The following is a 15,057-nucleotide window of genomic DNA, read 5'->3' on the forward strand; positions in this document are numbered from 1 at the left end:
TATCACTTTGGCTAATTTTATAGGAATCCCACCAAAATTCTAATATTGTAGTGAAATGTCAGGAATTTTTCCCCTAAAGCGTGGATTCCCAAATAGTACTTCAAAGCTGCTTACCCTCTTGTGCTGTCTCTCCTGCAGGTGGTAGAGATAGTCAAAGCATGAAGCGTGAGATCTAGATCTGGTTCAGATCTTGATGTGGCTACTCACTAGCCATTGAACTCTGGCAAATTACTTATCTCTGAAAGTCTCAGTTTTTTCACCTAAAACAAAATGAAAATTATTATAACACTCATCTTGTCGGGCTGCATGTAGAAAACTTGGCCTAGTGCCTGGCCCAGTGTAAACTCAGGAAGTGTAGTTATTGTATGTGCTTGTTGGATGGTACCCGAATGTTAGAAATTAATTGAGAAAATACTAAGACTGTTTTCTTACTTGGGAAAATTACTTGAGATATTGGGAATGGGGCCCCAGGATTAGGAAAATGAAAGCATGAGATCATGAGCTCCTTGTCTCAGTGTGTCCCTGTCCTCTCTATGGCATGTGTGTGGTGACTGAGCCATGTGGACCACATACCTGTGGTTGGTTGAATGGGCAAGACAGTCAAATCTTCACTATTTCCTAGCCTAACTGTATCTCTGGGTGTAGCTAATTGTGTAAAGCAAGGTTTTTCAGCCTCAGCACCATTGACATTGTGAGCTGGATAATGCTTTGTTGTGGGAGGCTGACTTTGTATAGCAGGATGTTGAGCAGTGTCCCTGCCCCCTGCCCTCTCTCTAGATGCCAATAGCATCCTTCTCCAGTTATGACAACCAAAAATATCTCCAGACATTGCCAGGTGTTCCCTAGAGGATAAAACCACCCCTGGCTGCAAATGACTGGTGTGAAGTATGGGAGGGAAAAGCCTATATCTTAAGAGAAAAAAGAAATTTAAGAAAGAATACTATCCTTTATTCTGTTTCAGTGATCGGTCTCCACTAGAATAGTTTAGGTTATTTCTTCAGGTACTTCCAATGAATCTTGGCTCTGTATTTTGACATGGTCAGGAATTAATAGGTTCTTATTTGCCCACTATTCTGGTTAACAAAATAAAAGTAATTATGAATTAATAATTTTTAAAGGGTTAGAATACCTTAAAATATATTGAATGCTAATATTGTGATAAACGCAGTTTAATATTTCTCTGTGATTTGCTTTAAGTTCTGTTTGGTTTCTTGTTCGTTCTTTTGAACATCAGCTCTGATTCTTAGCGTAGGCAAGTGTAGTTATTTGAGGGTTCTAGTTAATAGACTCAGTCAGGCAGTTTTAAATTGTGGGCTGTTTGATCCCATTTATTTTATAGATAAGGGATCCTGGATAGCAGAGAGATTAAGCGGCTGTTCACCCACGACCCTAGAACTACTTGAGAGACTGGAACAGGACCCTGGACAGTTATTTAATAAAGTGCTCTTATTCTTCTACCTTGTTTAACTGATAAAAAAGTGAGTCCAGATGAGTGCTTGGGCACTGACTTATAAGGGCCTCTGAGAATAGATCAGAGCAAAGGATGACACAAGATTCCTGTAAAATTCCTTTTAACCACATCTGGGAAATGAAATACATTTCAAGAACATAATTTAGGGGAGACAAATAGGTGTGAGTCTGTTTGTATTGCTTCTTCCTGTAAATGACACATTAAAAAGCCCCTGCAGGTGCTTCCAGTCTTATAGGTACTTCTAACAATCAACACTAGAGCCAACCTAACAGTTCCTCAGTGAGTGATATTGCTGGCATTTATTTGCATATCCTAGCTCTCATCTCTGGCATTAGTAAAGATTTTCACAGTTTGACCTGAACTTTTCATCTTGGAAGTTATCCTACTGTGCATCCTTTTGGATTATCTTAAATTACAGCTTCATAAGTCTCAGTGTTCTAATATATGGGTATCTATCATTTTTTTACTTTGAAAATATCAATACATTGACACACACACACACACACACACACACACAATGACTTTTTTTTTTTTTTTAAGACCAAGTCTCGCTGTGTCACCCAGGCTGGAGTATAGTGGTGCGATCTCGTCTTATTGCAACCTCTCTCGCCCAGGTTCAGGCGATTCTCCTGCCTCAGACTCCTGAGTAGCTGGGACTACAGGCGCATACCACCACACCCAGCTAATTTTTGTATTTTTAGTAGAGATGGGGTTTCACCATGTTGGCCAGGATGGTCTCGATCTCCTGACCTCGTGATCCACCCTCCTTAGCCTCCTAAAGTGCTGGGATTACAGGCGTGAGCCACAGTGCCCGGCCAAAATTGACTTTTAAGAAATATCTGTGGTATATAGGTGCTTGTTATATTCTTTTTATATATATCACATATATTTTTATAAACGTTTGAAATATCTTTAAATAAAAACTACTAGTTACAAACAGTATTCTTCATGGAAATTAGAAATTGATAATTGCTCATTTATGGAGAGAATGGCTAAAGGTTTGTGAGTATGAGAGTAAAAAAAGTTGGAAAAATAATATTGCTGTACAGTGCTTTATTTCTGAGAGTGGGAGAAATGTTCTTTTAAATAACCTTCACGTTCATTAACATATTGTATTGGTTCATTTTCACACTGCTGATAAAGACATACCCAAGACTGGGCAATTTACAAAAGAAAGAGGTGAATAGACTTACAGTTCCACATGGCTGGGGAGGTCTCACAATCATGGCGGAAGGCAAGGAGGAGCAAGTCACATCTTCTGTGGATGGTGGCAGGCAAAAAGAAAGAGTTTGTGCAGGGAAACCCCGCTTTATAATACCCCCAGATCTTGTGAGACCCACTCACCACCATGAGAACACTATGGGAAAGACCTGCCCCCATGATCCAGTTCTCTCTCACTGACCAGGTCCCTCCCACAAAATGTGGGAATTCAAGATGAGATTTGGGTGGGGACACGGAACACAGCCAAACCATATCACATATACTCCTCAGCAATGTATTCTTTGTTGGAGAGATGAACAAGGTTAAATATTTTAGGAAGAATTTACTAATTCATTCCAGTTCAGAAAAGATTGATCTGAAAAGTCTGAATTAGAAAAGAGTTTAAAGAGAAAAATGGTGCTCATATTTTCAGTAGGGATAGAGAAGCTGGGATTAGAGAACTTAGAAATGCTTTAAGAGGCAGATAAATATAAATATCAATTTATTTGTTGCTTAATATGATTGGCAGTGTTCTGGTTTCTTAAAAATAGCATTACAGGCGGTGGTTCACGCCTGTAATCCCAGCACTTTGGGAGGCCGAGGCAGGCAGATCACAAGGTCAGGAGTTCGAGACCAGCCTGGCCAACATGATGAAACCCTGTCTTTACTAAAGATACAAAAAATTGGCTGGGCGTGATGCTGCATGCCTGTAATCCCAGCTACTCGGGAGGTTGAGGTGGGAGAATTGCTTGAACCTGGGAGGTGGAGGTTGCAGTGAGCCAAGATCGGGCCATTGCACTCCAGCCTTGGGCAACAGGGCAAGACTCCATCTCAAATAAGTAAATAAATAAATAACAGTTGGATTCACTCATAGAAAGCCAAAATACATACTTTGTAAAGATCATTTTTACTCTGCATTTCTTTCTCAAACTTGTTCCTGTAGACCACATCAATGTAAACAGTCAATGAGAGGCTACTTCTCCATTCCTTTTCTTTCTTATTTATGTATTTTTTTTGAGGCAGAGTCGCCCTCTGCCACCCAGGCTGGAGTGCAGTGGCTCAATCTCGGTTCACTGCAGCCTCAACCTCCCAGGCCCAAGTGATCCTCCCACCTCAGCCTCCCGAGTAGCTCAGATCACAGGCTTGTGCCACCATGTCTGGCTAATTTTTTTTGGTATTTTTTGTAGACACAGGGTTTCACCATGTTGCCCAGAGTGGTGTCAAACTCCTGGGCTCAAGTGGTCCTACCTCCTCGGCCTTCCAAATTGCTGGGATTACAGGCATCAGCCACTGCGCCTGGCTGTTGAAATTATGTGCCAACTGAAAAAGCGGATTTCGGGAGTGGCCTCAATTTGATGAGTAATTGTTCCTTCCCGTGAGTGATTCTCTTCTTGTCCTTTTTTCAATTGAATACATCATAGGTCAAATCAGAAGAAGTCTTTGATGAGTGGGTATCGAAACTTCGCCATCACAGAATGTATCGTCAGAATGAAATTGCCATGTTTCCACATGAAGTTAATCACTTTTTCTCAGGGTCCACCGTCACAGACTCTACATCTGGGGTGTTTGACTCCATTTCAAGTAGGAAGGTAATGAGTGTTTTGCCAATAATGAATCTGAGAATGGGGTGGCTTTTTTTCATGGAGTCCTATCTTGGGAGCTGAGTCTGAAGAAGGAGAGGTTTTCAGGGACAAGCAGGTAGGCTTGGGGTGGTATTTAATTAGTCTGTTTGCCCACTGAGTCAGAAGCAAGACCAGACGAGCATCTCTTATTTGGGGGGGACAGTGACTGAAGAATGAGGAGGAATTTAGCATCTCGGAATGAACTAGCTTTGTCCTGACTGGTTTGAGTTTGGTTTCCTTTTCTGGTTGTAAACTACAGTAGGTATGCATATAGCTATGCAGGATTGCAAAATAGTTCCAAACATTTATTATTTTGGTGTTATTATTAATATGTGATAAAAGAAGAAAATAAGGTCCACCATTCAAGCATGCCATATCATAGCATGGTATGGCCAAGCCAGGGTGATAGTCAGAGGTCTTAGTACTTAGCTAGAAGCTTCTTCCTCATTATAGGCAAATGGTGTCCATTAGTGACTAACCCACTCTGTTATCCTTTACCTTAACATGTCCCTGCTGGGCTCTGTTTCCATTTACAATGTGCTTTTGTCATCTGTGGAACAGCGTAGCAGTATATCAAAGCAGAATTTATTTCAAACTGGAAGCAATGTATCATTTTCTTGCGGTGGAGAGACACGAGTTCCATTATGGTTACAGTCTTCAGAGGACATGGAAAAATGCTCCAAAGGTAGAGTGACTTGAAACCTCTGCTTTCTGTCGTGGCTGTTAGATGATACTGGTTTGATGTTTACACTTCAGGTGCATTTGTGTCCTTCCCCTTTGCTTGTCCACATTCCCTTCCATATTTTGCTTGTAAAAGTTGCACCCATCATCAACAAGAGACACTCTCCTTGCAGATCTTTGCATCTTCACCTGGCTGTACATGCAGACAGGTTTCTTCTTCTGTTCCTTCAGTATTGATGCCTGATACTGATGCCTGATTTCCACATGGGCCTCTAAGTCAGTCTCCAAGGGCAGAGTCTGACACACATCCAAGATTGAGAATCATTGTGCTGGAGGTGAGGGGGTGATCAGATGGAGATCTTCACGACTTAGGTGTTCTCTACCCTGACTGCACATTAGAATCACCCAGAGGGCTTTTAAAATGCGGTAATACCCATTCCCAGTCCTCTGTCTCAAATGATCTCTTTAAATTGGTCTGAGGTAGGGCCCGGGTATCACTAATTTTCCAAAGTTCCCCAAGTGATTTTGATAAGGCGCCTGCCATAAGGAAGCTCAGCATTCTCAACCTTAATTAGCTAAGACTGACTTAGGGAACTAAAAACCGAAAAGATCCACAGTGGGATTGGGAGTGCTCTGATTGAATTGTCTGGGGGTGGGATTTAGGCATATATAATTTAGAAGATTTCTCCAATTGATTTAAAAGTGTAGCCATGATTGAGAGCCACTGTTGGAGAAAGATACCAGGTGGCGGCCTTGAAAATTGCATTATCTCTTGTTGAATGTAGGTAGTATCACCCTTGGGACCATGTAGGCTTTGCCCCTCCAATAAACATCACTCTTGAGCTTTACTGAGTGACAGCTTGTCAAAGCAGTCCCTGGAGCCTTGTCTCTGGAGCAGCAGCATCCACCCAGGAACTTAACAGAAATGCACATTTTCAGGCTCAACCCGGATGTACTGAATCAGAAACTAGGGGTGGAGCCCAGTGAGCTATGGTTTAACAAGGTCTCCGGGTGATCCCGATGATATCAAAGTGTGAGAGCCTCTAGCTTAAGGCATTTGGGCCTGTATTCTTTAGCAGAAACATCCATCAGCATCCAGCTAATCGCAAATTATGGACTATCTTTTGAGTTAGCAACTGGGATCTGGTTGGAGAGTCCTCTTATGTCCTCTCAGGTCCATCTACAGAGGCTCATTATGATCCTCAGGCAGGTCCATGATTGACAAAGTTTTCCTTAGAGACTGGTACAACTTTCATTTTAGTTTTATTAATGTGCATTAGGTCCTGACAAGTGGATAGCGTCAGCATATTACTACAGGATTAAACTTAATGATGATGATGATGTTGGCTGATTTATTTAGTTTTTACTCTGTGCCAAACACTCTTCTAAGAACTCTGCAACATCAACTCATTTAATTCTCACAACTGTCTTGTGATCTACGTGTATAATTATCCCCATCTTTGTGATGAGGAAGCTGAGGCATGCAGTTTTGCAATTTTCTCAATCGTTACAGTTCATTAAGTGGATTCAAACTGAGGCAGCCTGGTTCTCAAGATTTGTGCCCTTAACCACTAGAGTCTACAGCCTTTCCTGTAAAAAGGGAAGTAAAATTTCCAATCCTTACAGATAAAAAAAAAATCAACTACAGATAAATAAGGAAAAGTAGCTGGCATGGGGACAGCAGTGATCCCCCTTGCTGGTGGAGCATTGTGAGCACTATCCTCTTTTCCCCCACAGACCTGGCGCACTGTCATGCCTACCTGGTAGAAATGAGCCAGCTCCTGCAAAGCATGGATGTCCTGCATCGGACATACTCGGCACCAGCTATCAACGCCATCCAGGTGAGCCCGACTCCTCTTCTGTTGACATTCTGGCCCTCTTCTGCTTTCCTTTCTCCTCCCAGCCTTTCACTAACAGTGGGATGCTGTGGTCAGTTGCTTCAGCCAAAGTCAAGGGGATGGAGGTAGTCACCTTGCTAAGCATTTATCCTTATTGGTTTGGTGGACTTTACTGTCTGTGCTCTCTTTCCTGTTTTGAAACAAAGGGTGGAGCTTTTGAAAGTCCCAAAAAGGAAAAAAGATCACAAAGGAGGTGGCGGTCCAGAGCTATTGGCAAAGATGCTAAAGGAACGCTGCAGGTAACCGTTGCTTCCCCCGACAGACTGGTTCCTTCATTGGCCCTGCTCTGCATGCCATGTGCCGGGAGCTGCCTTGACTCAGCTAGGAGAATAGATGAGTGAATATTCTGTAGTTGTTCTTTCCAATGTCCTCTGCAGAGAGATGAATTGAATCGCTTAGACTGTTTGGGTGCTAGGATATGCACATAATGGATCGTGGGCAAGGGAGAGAATATTTTCTAAGGGAAAAAGGGTGTGAGGTTGCAGGGACTGCTGCCATTTCTAGGGCTTTTGGTTTCCCCATCTTCACTGTTGAGCCTGCCTGTGCTCTTCCCTGCTTGTGTTTGTGCCTTGTTTTGTGGCTGCAGTTACTGTGTGCTCTGACCTATGTCTTCTGCTCATGCTCCATGGATTTGTCATCCCTCTAAGCCCACAGGCATGATTCTCTGGGCACAGGACATGGTGTAGATTCTCCTTGGCCTCTTATCTCCAAACTCCCAATCCCTCATCCAGGATTCACTGTGTCATGCATGCGAGGAGCTTTCCCAGTGCACAGCTAAGCCACAGGCCAAGATTTGCAGCTTAACTGTTGCATATTAAATTGCAACATTTTTAGAATCAACATAAATCTCAAGCTTCTGGTTAGGTCACCTGATACACTCTTGTATACTCTTTGGTTCAAAGCAGTTTATGGACCGAAGATAAGCACTTTGGAAGTAAAGAATGTTCCACGTACAAATGAAGGTCATTTGTTTTGTAGAAGCCCTAGGTGCAAAGGAAAGCGTTTTAAACCTATCCATTACTAACTGCCTGGATACATGGATGATTATTGCCAGGAGGAAGGAATTGAGTATACATGAGAAAGCCTGGCAGCTTTAGCTGTCATTTTCAACCTAAAGCTTTAATGCTTCTATCGTTCCCAAAAGAATATGTGATTTCTCACCCATTTTTAGCTCACAAGAAGCACGTTGCTGTGGAAAGTGTTGTCTTGAGTTCTCATTTTTAAAAATAAGTTGTCACTCAGTAGAAAGACCTACCTATAAAATGTTTTGTATTACTGTATTTCAATCTTAGAATCAAGTCAATATTCTAAGCAATCTGCATCTGAAAAGAAATATCTCCCTTTGGTGTTACTTCAGGTCCCCAAACCTTTTTCTGGCCCAGTCAGACTACACTCCTCCAATCCTAATTTGTCAACACTAGATTTTGGAGAAGAGAAAAATTATTCTGATGGCTCTGAAACCTCCTCAGAGTTTTCTAAAATGCAAGAAGACCTGTGTCATATTGCCCATAAAGGTAAATGAGTTTTCTTTCTTCCTAATGTGTTTGGTGAAAATGTTAAATGCATGTCTGAATGTGAGATGTCCTTAGAGAGGGTATCTTAGTTGGTTCATTTTCGGCTCTATTAAGATTTAGGGAAACCGAATTTTTATTTTATTTCCCTGGTAGTGGAGAATGTATTGGCAAGAACTGTCTTTTTAACCTTGTAGGGGAGACAATGAGAGAGAGTTAGTACTTTCAAAGCTGAGCAGTTCATGTGATGCTGATGGGAGTGTAAATTGGTAATTTTCTGGAGGGCAATATGATATTATTTTCCCACTGTTTTAAAAATCTGCCTATCTAGTAATTCCACTTTGAAGAATTCATTGTAGGAATTAACTTAGGATTTATCCAAACAAAGTATCCATTTTGCATTGTCACATCAGAAATTAGAAATAGGTATTCAACATCATTAGCCATTAGGAAAATGCAAATTAAAGCCATGATGAGATATCACTACACACCTATTAGAAGAGCCAAAGTTAAAAGAAAATATAGTATCAAATGCCAGTGAAAATGCATATGAATTTAATCTATCATACATTTCTTGTAGCTATGTAAAATGGTGTAGCCACTCTGGAAAACAGTTTGGCAGTGTTATATAAAACTAAACATGCATTTACCATGCAACCCAACACTCATTTCTGAGCATTTGTTCCAGATAAATGAAAATTTATGTCCACACACAAATCGATACCCATGTTCAGAGCAAGTTTATTTGTATTGGCCAAAGACTGGAAACAAACTCAAGTGGTTTTCAACAGATGAATGGTTAAACAAACTGTGGTACATCCATACAATCGAATACTACTCAGCAATACCAAGGAACAAACTATTGATATACATAGCAACTTGGATGGATCTCAAGGACATTATGCTGAGAGAAAATAGCCAATCTCAAAACATTACATAGTATAGGTGTATTACTCCATGTTCATGCTGCTGATAAAGACATACCCGAGACTGGGTAATTTATAAAGAAAAAGAGGTTTAATGGACTCACAGTTCCATGTGACTGGGGAGGCCTCACAATCATGGCAGATGACAAAAAGCTTGTCTTACATGGTGGCAGTCAAGAGAGAATTAAAGCTCAGTGAAAAGGGAAACCCCTTATAAAACCATCAGATCTCATGAGACGTATTTACTACCACAAGAACGGTATGGGGAAAACCGCCCCCATGATTCAATTATCTTTCACTGAGCCCCTCCCATAACACATGGGAATTATGGGAGCTACAATTCAAGATAAGATTCCGGGGGGGGGACACAGCCAAACCGTATCCATAGGGTTCCACTTACATAAACATTTTGAAATGATATAATTATGGAGATGGAGGAAGTAAAGGGGAGTGTGATTATAAAGGGGTAGCACAGGGGATCTTGTGGTGATGAAAAGTTCCATACCCTGATTGTGGTGCTGGTTACAGGAATGTGGACATGTGATAAAACTGCATTTACTTATACCCACACACATATAAATGGATCAGTGCATGTAAATCTGGTGAAATCTGAATAAAATCTGTAGATTATACTAATGTCAACTCCCACATTTTTACATTGTATCATAGATGTGTAAGACGTTAACTACTGGGAAAAACTGGGTATAGGGTATGTGGGACTTTACTGTTTTTGCAAGTACCTGTAAGTCAATAATGATTTCAAAATAAAAGGTTAAAAAAATAGAAATAATCTAAATGCCAAACAATAGAAGATTGAGTTTTTTCAAAAATGTAATATAATAGAATATTCACTACTGCTAATAATGATAGCTACTTAACATCGAGCACATAACTGTCATGTCAGGTATTTGCTAATTACTTTACATGCATTATTTTAATTCTAGCTGTAGCCTGTGAAGTAGGTATCATTGTGATCTCTATTGCATAAATAAGAAACTTGAGACTTAGACAAAATAACAGCTTTCTGAGGGTCACATAGTTATAAAGCAGCCAACATGAGACTTGAATTCTCACCTGTTTGACCCCAGAGTCCGTATTCCTTACCTGGTATTTCTCTGCTCTTACAGATGGAATGGCCAGGATTATTTTTTATAGACATAGAAAGATGTCCTCAGCATAAAATGTAAAGTGAAAATGTAAGATTACAAAGCAATATATAGATATGATTCTATTTCGGGCACATATAGGTATACTAAAAAGTCTGGAAGGATATATACCAACATTTTAGTGATGGAGGCTGGAGTTATAAGTTCTTATTTATCTTTCTGCTTAACTTTGTTTTCAATTTTCATCTATTATTTCTTAAAGAGAAAATGGATTTAAAATGTTTCAGTAGGAGGGCAGTGTGTAATGTGGGAAGAGAAAAGATATTCCCTCTATTGCCTTCCTTTCCTACTTCATATTTTTCTTTCGTACATTACTGATTATTTCAGCTCTCTCTTCCCTTACATATTGGATATAAGGTGGGTTAGAAGGAAACCATTTCATCCTTTATACAGATTGCTACCTTGAATACTTGTCCTAATTACCGTTAGAATGTTGCCAGTATTTTGCTGTGCTATTGTACAGTCCGTCTGTGAAATGGCAAGAGTTACCTGGCCCACCCTTAAAGGCTCTTCAAAGAATTTGAAGAATTAAAATGATCAGCTGCAGTTAGGGCATCTTAAATTTTGTGGGAGGAAATTCCTATAAAACATTGTTACTTTTTAATAATATGAACTTTAAAAAAAATGAGAAGATAATGCCTCCCTACACAGAGGAAATGTCCTGAGTTTCACCTCCATTGAAGAAGCTCCCTCCTCAGTGGGACAGAGGTCGCCATAGTGAATGGATCCATTGATCCAGTCCTCCTGCAGAGGCCTCCACCTTGTTGAAAGTCTGTAATGGTCCCCAGCCAGCAGTTCTGTCTTTCCCACTTTGTGAAAACCTGCTGGCTGCAGAGCTGCCACATACCTAGCCTGGGCCAAGGTTTGTCCTGGAGAAAGGTCCAACGCAGTTATTCAACGGTCGTCTGAGCCCTGTGGGCTTACAGACAGCAAATTCCGCAGGGAGCCTAACAAGCTGTTTCATTCCTGTGGTTTTACAGTACACTTGCAGAAATGGAAAGATCTTCCTTTTCCTGGTTCAGGGAGTCTCTTACACAGATGGTAATGTGGGGGCCTCAGAGAATAAAGACAGCTCTCAGGTTTGTGCTAAGTCCTGTGACCTTGCATGGCTTCTCACTTCCATACATTCAGACTCGAAGCATCTTGACCTTTCTTCTTGTGTAAACCTCGTTTTGTTACTGACAGTATCTGTTGTACTTTCTCAACTGCATCACTATTCTGTTGACTACAACTCCAAAGCAGCTGAACTAAAGGCAAGAATCCCAGTGATGTAACATAGTCTCTGTGACCTTCAACTTGTTAAATGCATCTGAATTCTCCTGGTTTTGTAGATCAAATGGTAGGGAACCAATATACACCCATCCTAGTTTTGAAGTCCTTATTCTATATTATAGACTGTGAGTTTGATTTTTATGGCATATTGTTGAACCAGTTGTTGGCTTATGTTTCTGTCTTTGTGTGGATGTTCACACACATAGAAGCCGAGAATGAAATGTATTGAAACCTAAAAGTCTTAAGTAATTTTTGTTGCATATATTAGTTTTTATGTTTCCCAAAATACATTTTATGGATCGCTTTGCACGTACAGTACTTCTAAAAATGAAACAAAAACTTCATGATTAAAAATGTTTGGAAAGCACTGCTGACTATGGTCTCCTTTTGGATTTACATAAGAACAGTAAATAATAAAGGCCCTGAGAAGTCCTGCAGCAAACAACAACAACAACAAAAAAATCTGTTGGCTTTGTTTAACTCAGTGACTTTCAGTGTTATTTGGGAATCTCCCCCCCTATTCCCAACAGCTATTAACATCCTGGAATTTAAGTTTCTGAGAAACATACTTTAAGAAACAATGTAAATAATAAGCCTTTTTTGGAGCTCCCTCTATACTGGCTAAGTAGGCTACCTCTGTTACTGACTAGCTGTGGAACTTCGACTTCATTTATTAACCTCTCTGGCCCTTGATAACCTGTTAAATGTCATATAGTAGTTGTCCTGACTCTTTTGATTCTCAAATTCTGTAGTTATTTTCTTTGATTATTTTACACTGAATAGAGTCCATACTATTGCTTATTGTTACCAGAAAGTTTTCTGAGAGAGTGCTCTGTTAGCAGAAACAGAAATGACCAAACTTGGTGAGTAGATTTAGGATGGCAAAGCAAGGAACAAGACAGGACTAGGGTCAGGTGTTCCAAATGGAAGCGGATATCTGTGTTCTCTGACTTGGAAGGGAAGCAAATGATGTTTTAGGGACACTTTTCCTACAAGTGAAGGAAATCATTATTCACAAATGTGAAAGCTAAATAGAACAAAATCACAATTGTATTTACCTATTCTTTTCTTCCTGGATTCTTTCTCTGTGTTTGAGTAGTAATTATTGAGTGGTCATTTTATGAACCATTTTCAGCTTATGGAAGCATTGAATAAAAAGCCAATTGTGTTACAATGATACCTCTTGCATAGATTAAAAAGCTAGAACAGATATATGACTCAACAAAAAAAGCCAAATAATTTATTGTTCATATATTAGAATTCAGCATAAATGTGCTGAGCAATTAGATTCATAAGTAGGACCATTTGGTAAAGTTACCTAATGTATCTAAATCAATTCGGATGGAATATGGGTTGAAAAGTATTGTAAAATCATGAGCATCCTGTGAGGTTTGAAACTTCTGCAGATTACAGAAGATCAGAGTTTCCCAGATATATTAGGAATGTTAACATTTTAAAGAAAATTCACCTAAAATTTGGTTTCCAATTAAAAAGGGGGGAAAATGAGTCTCACTGTTTGTTAGGTGCTCTGTGATAGTAGGTTTTCTCCTTGCTTAAAGCACTCCTCAGATGTGCCCATTATCTACATGTACAGATGTAGAAACCAAGGATTTGTCCAAAATATAAATGGCAACTGCAACTAAGTGTTAGAGGTAGGATTTAACTTCTGGCTGGCCTTATTAGAGAATTTCTTTCTCCTGTACCACACTGCTTTCTAGAGCAGTGCCCATGACATTCATAACTGCTTTCTCCAAGATCTTATTCTTTCCTGATGCTGAGAAACTGCTAAAGAAGGAGCATATTAAGAAGTAGAGCTCAGATAAATTGAGTCCAACTGTCCTTCAGTATTGACTCTCACTATCCAAACATTCCATCTACTTTAGTCTCACCATACTAACTCAATAAAAGAACAGCTTGAAAGCCTTAGAAACAGAAAAGTAGTGACCACCAAGAGTCACTTGTGCGATGCTTATGATGTTCCATTCTGTAGATGCAACTCAAGACTTCTTATAATCAAAGACTCAACCTGTGCCTGCCTCTCGTAGTCCAGGAAGGGTATCTGAGAAGTGGCTAATGACAATTTGGGAAAGAGATAAATAAACATAGATGCCACAGTTGCCTTCCGACATTTGAACACCCAATGAAAGAGGAAATACCTCCTGTTTGACAGTGAAGAGACACTGAGGCAGATGTCTTAGCAGCAGGAAGGACTTTCTAAGTCCCAGAGCACAATGTACCATTTTAGGAGATAGCAAGTGCTCTGACAAGCATGAGCCAACAGACCATTTGGCAGGGAAGCTGGAGATGTGAAGAGTTGGTCGTGTTGTGGGTAGGTGGCTTTGATAATCTATGAGGTCCTTCATACCTCCGAGCAGCTAAGATTTTCTGTGTGGCTTTATTTATTGTCAGGTAACCATAGATGCGATGCATTCATTTGAATCTTCTATTTTTTAAGGCTGTTTATTTGTCTTTAGTAAACTTAGATTCGTGTTAGAAATAAGTAAGAAAACACTCCTGTCACAGAGAGTGTTCCTGACTTTTGGGATCCGGTGTCTTAATTAATGTAAATGTGGGGTCTCTCATGAGCAACCTCTGATCGTTGCCCTGTGTGTGGCGGATCGTTAGGTGGCTGTGAATGACTATTTTAACATCCTGAGTGGGCCTTAATAGTCGTTTAAGAAATTTAGTACACGGGAATCTAGTCTTCCAAACCCGTTTTTCAGATGATTTAGGAAGCGTTTTATACCTTACAATAAAATATAATGACTGTATGAGTTTCTTTCTGCTTATCTTACACCTGCTGCAATCTTGTCAGCTGTACCTTTTGAACCAAATATTGTATATTCTGCCAGTTTTAAAAATTTATATAGGACTCTTCTCATTTGGTGGAAAGCCTTGCTTTTCTGTGGGTCACCTGGAAGCCAGAGGAATTGATTTGGAAAAGTGGCAGCCAGCTGAGTGCCACATTTATTTTATTTGGAGCAATAAACAGGACAGTGGAGAGGTAGCTCCCTGGGGGATCCGCTGAGATGGCCATGGGCATCTTGTGTGTGTGGCAGGCAGGGGAGGGGCATAGTACCTATCTAATAGGACACAGGATATAGTCCGTAACTGTGTGGCTTCTGCGCTCCTCCTGTGGCTGTTCTCCTACGACTCCATGGATTCTGGCCAACCCCTCATTCCTAGAATTTCTACCCTGTGTGCAATTATTTACAAGCTTTGTCCTGGCAAAAGATTAAAGCGTCCTCTAGAGCTGCTGCCAACATTTCAAGAGACTGCAGTCACCATCACTTTCATCCTCATGTGTTTC

At 40.3% G+C, this 15,057-nt stretch overlaps 1 protein-coding gene across 14 annotated transcripts in view; it reads left to right on the top strand.

Annotated features, from left to right (window-relative positions):
* Positions 1–15,057, top strand: part of OSBPL3 (oxysterol binding protein like 3) — a 185,644-nt gene that overhangs the window by 110,596 nt on the left and 59,991 nt on the right. For 8 of the 14 annotated variants that reach the window (XR_012432594.1, XM_065542188.2, XM_074035329.1 and 5 more), the window contains 5 exons: positions 4,093–4,260; positions 4,855–4,978; positions 6,712–6,815; positions 7,019–7,111; positions 8,230–8,386. Coding sequence is in view for 12 of the 14 variants with exons in the window: in XM_065542188.2 (XP_065398260.1) it covers positions 4,093–4,260; positions 4,855–4,978; positions 6,712–6,815; positions 7,019–7,111; positions 8,230–8,386 (646 nt within the window). In the remaining 2 variants the exon portion in view is untranslated. The remainder of the gene's footprint in view (positions 1–4,092; positions 4,261–4,854; positions 4,979–6,711; positions 6,816–7,018; positions 7,112–8,229; positions 8,387–15,057) is intronic. The other 6 variants (XR_012432595.1, XM_074035328.1, XM_074035330.1 and 3 more) reach the window with 1 other exon arrangement.

The sequence above is a fragment of the Macaca fascicularis genome, chromosome 3, assembly GCF_037993035.2.
Source record: "Macaca fascicularis isolate 582-1 chromosome 3, T2T-MFA8v1.1".
Classification (NCBI taxonomy): domain Eukaryota; kingdom Metazoa; phylum Chordata; class Mammalia; order Primates; family Cercopithecidae; genus Macaca; species Macaca fascicularis.